Source organism: Mandrillus leucophaeus, unplaced genomic scaffold, assembly GCF_000951045.1.
Source record: "Mandrillus leucophaeus isolate KB7577 unplaced genomic scaffold, Mleu.le_1.0 Scaffold185, whole genome shotgun sequence".
NCBI lineage: Eukaryota > Metazoa > Chordata > Mammalia > Primates > Cercopithecidae > Mandrillus > Mandrillus leucophaeus.
Window position 1 is genome coordinate 1,010,647 of NW_012101865.1, and position 8,859 is coordinate 1,019,505.

The following is an 8,859-nucleotide window of genomic DNA, read 5'->3' on the forward strand; positions in this document are numbered from 1 at the left end:
GAAAGAAAGAAAATACAGATGTAACATAAAAGTCAGGTAAAAATCCTAAGGAACTAAATTTAGATGGGAAGCACCATTATAAACTCATTGGGCATTTTATCTTAAAAATTATGTACATGTAGGCAGGGTGCGATGGCTCATGCCTGTAATCCCAGCATTTTGGGAGGCCGAGGAGGGCAGATCACTTGAGGTCAGGAGTTCGAGATGAGCCTGGCCAACATGGTTAAACCCCGTCTCTACTAAAAATACAAAAATTAGCCGGGCGTGGTGCTGGGCGCCTATAATCCCAACTACTTAGTAGGCTGAGGCAGGATAATCTCTTGAACCCAGGAGGCGGAAGTTGCAGTGAGCCAAGATCATGCCACTGCATTCTAGCCTGGGCGACAGAGTGAAGCTCTATCTCAAAACAAAAAAAAAAGTATGTCTATATGTGTGTCTATGTGGTATGCACACATCACTCTGTTCACTAAAAAGACCAATGGCAATAGCTAAGTGGTGATCAGCATAGCTAGCATGCAGATTACAGTCTTCATAACCATTTCTTACTAAATGGATAAATGGCTGACTGCAGGTTTTAGGTCAGGAGTTGTACCAGAGGGACCTGGAACATCTTGTCATAACAGACACCTGGGAAGATATTTGTTAAATCTGGAAAGATTTAACTTGACCGCTAGGGTCAAGTTAAAAGGACTCAGGAGCAAGCTTGATGAGACTCCCACTGGGCAAAGATGGGGCACTTCAAGGTTCAATGACCACAGTATGTCGCAATAGACGGAAACCACCAAATATACTTAAATGCTTGAGATCATAACGATAATAATAAACTAGCGATCACCTTTGGGAGATGATAAGGAACCAATTCATTATCCTGAAAATTGATAAAGGAAAAAAATCAAGCATTTATCTTCTCTTGCCTATTTGAATAGTATGACTGGATATCAAATACCAGATGGGAGGATACATCTCTTTATAAAATAATTCCAACTAACAAATGAAAAAATTGTATAATTAGAATATCACTATTTTACAACCCTCACAGTTGTTTAAAAAGTATAAAAGAGATGAAAAATATCATAGAAGTCCAGAGGATAGATTTTCTTTCTTTTTAGGATCACGCTCTGTTGCCCAGGTTGGAGTGCAGTGGTGTGATCTCAGCTCACTGCAACCTCCATCTCCTGGGCTCAAGTGATCCTCCCCACCTCAGCCTCCCAAGTAGCTGGGAACACAGGCACACACCACTACACCTCACTAATTTTTTACATTTTTTCTGTAGAGACAGGGTTTCGCCATATTACCCAGGCTGGTCTCGAACTCTTAGACTCAAGCAATCTGCCCACCCACCTTGGCCTCTCAAAGTGCTGGGATTACAAGCGTAAGCCACCATGCTTGGTCCTAGAGGATAGACTTTCAACTCCTTAATAAATTTATTCCAGCCATACTACACCCAGCTGTGTGACTTTGAGCAAAATACACCCTTGGCGCTTCAGTCTCCTCCTCTGTAAAGCGACGTACTGAACTTGTCCTCACAGAGCTGTTGTGAGATTAAATTCATTACATGTGTGACACAGTGCCAGCCACACAGTAAATATCAGCTGTTTTCTGCCACCTGATAGTGCTCTAGCTTTTGAAAGCTCTCTTGCAGTCTGTCCCCGCCCAAGCCAGGCCCCCATCACTCACATGTGGATTCCACACATGGAGGGACAACGTGATGAGACAGGAAGGACACAAGTGTTGGAGTCAGACCTGAGTTCCCCTTCTGGCTCCATGACGTCCTTCCTCAGACAAGACACAGCACCCTCTGAGCTCAATCCTCTCACCTCTAGAATGAGGAAAACACAGAGCCTGCCTGGTCACATTGGGAGAAGGAAGTGAAATATGCATGTAGGGCCCTTAGCCCTTGGCCTGGCACAGGATGGGTCCTGAGGACACGGTGTTCTCCTCCCCTTCTTGCTTTCCCCTCCTCACCAACTCCAGGAGAGTCCTCCCGAGCTTCTGCTTCTATCATCTCACTGTCCTGCTAAAGAACTTCGAACGATTCCCATCTATGTTCGAAGATGGTGGATCTGCTTCCATTGTCAGATTTCTCTGGATTCGCCGTGGCCGTCTGGGCTTCCAAATTGAGAATGATCCCATGGGGAAAAGTGTGACCATTCGGCCAGGCGTGGTGGCTCACACCTGTAATCCCAGCACTTCGGGAGGCTGAGGCAGGTGGATCGCCTGAGCTCAGGAGTTCGAGATGAGCCTGGCCAACATGGTGAAACCTCGTCTCTACTAAAATTACAAAAATTAGCCAGATGTGGTGGCGCATGTCTGTAATCCCAGCTACTCTGGAGGCTGAGGCAGGAGAATCACTTGAACCCAGGAGGCGGAGGTTGCAGTGAGCCGAGATCAAGCCACTGCACTACAGCCTGGGTGACAGAGCAAGACTCTGTCTCAAAAAAAAAAAAAAAAAAGGAGAGAAAAAAAGTGTGATCATTCAGGGATGCCTAATTGCCCAGGTAACAGCTCCTCTGCCGTGTATCTAGTAGCCTCACTGATCAGCTGGGACAGCTCCAAGCACCTCATCCAGCCACTTGAGAATTTCATCCTCTGGCCCCCACAGCTCCATCCATGCCCTACACCAACTTTCCTCCAAGACTTACCCCCGCCCCGACAGACTGGTCACGTGTATGCTGCTCTTCATTCAATATCTTCCCCACCTCCAGACCTTTATCAAAAGCCCCTCTCCAAATGCCGGCCACATGCCATCTCCTGTGGGGCCCAGAGAGCTAGCCAATGCTGCCTACACTGGGTGCAGCTGCCCCAGGGAAGCCCCTCCAGCCCCCACCCGCCCCCTCAGTCTTCCCATCCACCAGCCGAGAGAGTCCTCTCTACCTCTGATAGGCCACAAAATAGGTCACATCCTGGGGGTTGCCAAGCCCTGGGAGCCACGTCAGGTACACGCTGAAGTTCCGGGAGAGCAGCGTCACATTCTGAGGAGGGGCCAGACGGGGCCTCCCTGGGGGAAAGAAAGGGGTCATGAAGCCTGTAGCTCCTGGCTGGTCTTGACTCAGGCCATCCCAAGCTGAGGGGCAGCACAAAGGGCAGGCAGATGCTCACTGAGTTTGAGGAACCGGGAGCCACTGACTGGCTGTACTGCAGCCCTTGAGCCATGAGAGAAGACCCTGCACCAGGAGGGGAGGCTCCTGTACACTCTGGGACCTGTGGGTTCCAGCAGAATACCACAGAACAGGAACCTAATGGCCTCCAGGAGGGAGCAGCCTTGAGGCTATCAGGGACCAGGGGCTCTGTCCTGTTCTCAGCCACATCTCCAGAGCCTGCCTGCCATAGCCCCAGCACATAGTAGGTGCACGATAAATATCTGCGGAGTAAATAACATGGATTGCACCAAAGGCTTCCTGACCGGTCTCCCTGCTTCCAACCTTGTGTAAGGCAGATGACAGCAAAGGTTGCTGCCTGGGCATTAGAAGTAGATGCCACGTTCAGATGGCCCAAGCCAGTGGCCAGAGATAAGAACTTAGAGGCATCTCTCCCTCCCGGCAAACTAGGCTCCCCATTTCCCACCCATTCCTTTAAAGGGACCATTCAAATATTTGCCCTCAAACTTAACCTGACCCACACTCTAGTCCCTTATATAATATACTTCCCATTGCCACAAGCTCTCACTTTGTTTCTGCCTGACTCTTCATTACTGCTTCATGTAGCCCAGCATGGAGGATGACCCCCCCTACTCACTGCGCCCTCCCTGCTCAGGATCTGTAAGTAATAAGCCTTTGAACTTGTTTCCCATTGAGGTGGTGTACTGAATTTGCACCTTCCGTCTCAGGAACCCGGGCCCAGCCCAGGCCTGGTTTTCCCTGGGTTGCCGGGAACCCAGGCTGGCTCCCAGTGCCAGAGCAATGGTCAGACAGGCATAAACTTGGACATGGATCAGACAAGAGTCACAGGGACGTCTGCCAGTATAAACAAGTGTGAAGGACCCCCAGCCATGGATTAGACAGCTAGGCCATTAGGCTGTCCGCCAGGTAAGAATTATTTCATGGGCCTGGCGCAGCGGCTCACACCTGTAATCCCAGCACTTTGGGAGGTCGAGGCAGGCAGAACACCTGAGGTCAGGAGTTCAAGACCAGTCTTGGCCAATGTGGTGAAACCTCATCTCTACTAAAAATGCAAAAATTAGCAGAACGTGATGGCACAGGGCTGTAATCTCAGTTGCTTGGGAGGCCGAGGCACGAGAATTGCTTGAACCCAGGAGGCCGAGGTTGCAGTGAGCTGAGATCATGCCATGCCACTGCACTCCAGCCTGGGCAACAGAGCGAGACTCCGTCTCAAAAAAAAAAAAAAGAAAAGAAAGTATTCCATGAAAGGCACACTGTGAGTACCCACGCCCAGCTCGCCAGCATTGTTCATTAGGGCAGGCTTGCCAGCCACTCTGCTACTGGAACCCTAATTTAGCTGGAGGCTCTCAAAAGCCCTTGTCCCAGGGTAGAAGATCACTAAATCCACATTTGCAGGCATGTTACTATGGAAGTTTAGGTGACACCTATATTATTTATTTCACAATTTCATTTTTGTACTCACATTTCAGATTTGTGAATACAGTTTTTTCCCCCTGAAAATTCATTTTAACTTAAAAGTATGTTTTTAATTCCCCTGATGTAATTAATGGACTATGTGCATATTTATACCTAGATGTGCTTACATGTTAACAATGTATTTGCCTAGTTATGAGAATTTCACATTGGACTCCATAGTAGTAAAAAAAATAAATACAGGCCGGGCGCGGTGGCTCATGCCTGTAATCCCAGCACTTTGGGAGGCTGAGGTGGGCAGACCCCGAGGTCAGGAGTTCGAGACCAGCCTGACCAACATGGTGAAACCCTGTCTTTACTAAAAATACAAAAATTAGCCAGGCGTGTTGGTGCATGCCTGTAATCCCAGCTACTCAGGAGGCTGAGGCAGGAGAATCGCTTGCACCTGGCAGGTGGAGGTTGCAGTGAGCAGGGATCGCACCACTACACTCCAGCCTGATGACAGAGCGAGACTCTGGCTTAAATAAATAAATAAATACAACATCTGTCATATACATTTTTTTCTGTTGGTTTAAGAAAATAACTGACAGCTTTACCTACTTCTACAGGTTCATCCAAGCCCAGATATTACTAGAAGAACATATTGACGTAGGGTATGTGTTATTTTGTTTTCAGTTCTGCTCTAGATCATAACTGTGTAAGAAACACTGTCATAATCAGTTATACTAAAATTCATGAGCCCAAATGTAAGATGAAAAGTCTGCACCGTCGTCTAACATCACTGCCGTATCTATAATTACGTTCTCATTTTGATTTACAAAAGAGCTTTATGGTAGAAACACCAGAAAACATCTCATACTATTAAAAGGCTTTTTCCCCTTTTTTAAAAAACAAACAGGTCGGGCATGGTGGCTGATACCTGTAATCCCAGCACTTTGGGAGATAGAGGCAGGAGAATCATTTGAGACTAGGAATTTAACACTTGCCTGGCCAACATAGTGAGACCCCATCTCTACAAAATAAATTTTTAAAAAAAATTAGCAGGGTACAATGGTGAGAGTCAGGAGGCTGAGTTTTGCCTGAGCCCAGGAGTTCAAGGCTGCCGTGATTGCGCCACTGCACTTCAGTCTGGCCAACAGAGCAAAACTCTGCCTCTAAAAAACAGACAAATATATAAAACATCTTGCCTTCAGTCCATTCTCTACATAGCAGGAAGGATTAAAAATGAACATCAGATCATGTTCCTCTTCTGCTTCAGCCCTCTAAAGGCTTCCATCTCACTCCAGGTAAACTCCAAAGTCTTTATTATTTTTATTTTATTTCAAGACAGAGTCTCACTCTGCCACCCAGGCTGGAGTGCAGTGGCACAATCTCAGCTCACTGCAACTTCCACCTCCCGGGTTCAAGTGATTCTCCTGCCTCAGCCTCCAGAGTAGCTGGGATTACAGGCATGTGCCACCACACCTGGCTAATTTTTGTATTTTTAGTAGAGACTGGATTTCACCATGTTGGCCAGGCTCGTCTCGAACTCCTGACCTCAGGTGATCCGCCCACCTTGGCCTCCCAAAGTGCTAGGATTACAGACCTGAGCCACTGCGCCTGGTCTAAACTCCAAAGTCTTTACAATCACCACCAAGGCCCTACCCAATCTGACCCACCACCCCTCCCTTGCTCCCATATCTCCATCCACACAGGACTTTTTGCCTTTCCTGGAGCACCCCAGTCACACTCCCAACTCCAGGCCTTTGCACACGCTGTTCCCTCATGCTGTTCTCTCTGCCTTAACAGTTCTACCCCTGGATATCCACCTGGCTCACTCCTTTGCTGTTTTCACACTCCTTTGATGTCACTGTCTCGAGGACACTTTCCCTGACCACCTTTAACTGACTTCTATTCCCCTCCATGGCACATTTTCCTTCTCTGTTAATCCTCATCTTCTGAAATACGCATCTGATTACACCACTCCCCAGTTTCATGCCCTTTCCTTGGCCTCAGAATAAAGTCCACACTCCTTATTGAGGTGTGTGAGGCCCTGCCTGATGTGGCTTGGCCTGGCCAGGCCATCTTGCTGCTCTCTCCCCAACAGCTACCCTACAGGCTCACCAGGTAATATTCCTTCTCTATGTTGCCAAACCACTGCATTCTTCTGGATGTTTTTAAACCCAGTTGTCTTTGCCTGGTATTCACCATCTAGTCTTTGAAATATTTGATTCAAATGTCCCTTCCTCCAGGGAATCTTCCTTGACATATCTACAAGGAGATGATGATGATGATGATAATGATGATGATAATAATAGCAGCTAAGGCTGGGCATGGTGACTCACGCTTGTAATCCCAGCACTTTGGGAGGCAGAAGTAGGCAGACCACCTGAGGTCAGGAGTTTGAGACCAGCCCGGCCAACATGGTGAAACCACGTCTCTTCTAAAAATACAAAAATTAGTTGAGCATGGTGGTGCATGCCTGTCATCTCAGCTACTTGGGAGGCTGAGACATGAGAACTGCTTGAACCCGAGAGGTAGAGGTTGCTGGGAGCCGAGACTGCGCCACTGCACTCCAGCCTGGGTGACAAAGTGAGACTCTATCTCAAAATATATAAATAAATAAAAGAATAATAATAATAGCAGCTAATGTGTACTGTGTTCTACGAGCCAGGTTCTGTGCTAAACAGTTTACCTGCACTTTCTCTTTTAATCCTCACCACATCCCCAGGAGGCAGGTATTCATTATAATAATTATAATCATTACAGGTGGGAAAACCAAGGCCCTCTCAGCTATTAAGTTGTAGAATCAGATTCAGGCCTAGTCAACTCCAAAGTCCGAGCTCTTGACCGTACTTTGTCCTCCAGGTTCTCATGGGGTCTATTCAGCTTTATGATTCCAACTATTCCATCTGTTGACTACTAGTCAAACAAGATCTGTTGACCACGGTATGCCAGGGATTTCAAAGAACACAGCTTCATTCCTACCCTATAGGAGCTCATGGTCCCATGGAGAATTCAGGGCCCTGAAATGTCCGGGCCGTGATGGAAATCCATACAGGTTGTAGAATGGCATCAGGGAGGGAGGACCCAGTTCTACAGATGGCTCTCCCCAGCCTGGGATGCCTACCCATGACCTTTTAGACCCAAAAGTGGGTGCCTGCTTCTACCTTATCCTGTGTCCTCTAGCTGGGACTGTATCACTACGAGGCTAGTGCTATTACTACTCCCAGCTTCTGGACTTCCTAACAGGTGACCAACAGGAGACCAGGCTGTCTACAAGGTATCCTATCGGCAGGACAGTCCCCAAATTCGAGCTAGGTCACAGGAGAAAAACAGCAGCTAGAGCAACTTTCCTCTGTGAAGCCTTCAAAGGATGCCAGGCACTAGTTTGGCTCTTTACATGCAAAACCTCAGTGATCCTTGGGACAGACCACCCTATGGGGTGGTGTCATTCATTCTGCTTCCATGGAAAGGGCACTGGACTTAGAGACAGATGCTAACCAACTTGCCTGAGGCTACACAGGAGCCAGTATTTGAACGTAGGTCTGGCTGTACTTACTCCTAAATCATCGCACCACAGTCAGTGTTGTGTGTATTAAATATTTATCAGATGAAAGTACAAGAAGGTCTGGGCTTGACAGTGAAAGGGGAACAGAAGACCCCACCCTCCCTCCACACACAGGTACACTGTTCCTCATCAGCCACAGAGAACGCTGCTGTGGGCACTGTGGGCTGGGGCATCCCTGGCTGGCCTGGTGATCAAGTGGATGGACAGCCTATCCCAGGTGCCTACCCCAGAGGCCAGACCTAGCCAGGCTTGCTTCAGCCCATCTTCTCTCTTCTGTGTGCCTCACCTCTGCCGTCCTTCTTAAGCAACTCCCTGAATTGCTCAGAGCCTCAGTTTCCCCATCGGAAAAGTGAGAATAATATCTACCTCCTAGGATGGCTGGACTGTGAGGCTTCTAGAATAATGTGGTGCCTGGCACAAAGAAGTTGCTCAATAAATATTGACTTTTATGATGATTGGATTACGCCCAGGGACCTTACCAGGTCTTCAAACTGTGAGTCCAAGACTAGGAAAATATCCTGGGGGCAATTTCTGGACCTTCTCCTCCCTGCTTTGGTTGGAGTGGTGGGCGGTGAGGTTTGGTGGTTGGGTCCTACGGCAAGGAATTTTGTACCGACACCTTACTTAACAGTAGAGGTGGGGGAAAAAAAAAGTGTCTTGTTAGGAAGCAGGGCACAGGCGAAACCAGAGCTCCGTCCCACCGGAGGCCTGGCAGGAATGGGAAGGGACATCAATCGGTCCCACCTTCCCTACTGCCTACACTTTAGGGTCGAGTGT

The 8,859-nt window shown here is 48.0% G+C and overlaps 1 protein-coding gene across 1 annotated transcript in view; it reads right to left on the reverse strand.

Moving 5' to 3' along the window:
* IFNLR1 (interferon, lambda receptor 1) overlaps positions 1-8,255 on the reverse strand; it is a 29,299-nt gene extending 21,044 nt beyond the window's left edge. Inside the window, exons 1-2 of the mRNA XM_011977910.1 lie at positions 8,201-8,255; positions 2,875-2,998 (exon numbers count right to left, since the gene is read on the reverse strand). Of these exons, the coding sequence (XP_011833300.1) occupies positions 2,875-2,998; positions 8,201-8,255 (179 nt within the window). The remainder of the gene's footprint in view (positions 1-2,874; positions 2,999-8,200) is intronic.
* Positions 8,256-8,859: the final 604 nt, after the last annotated feature.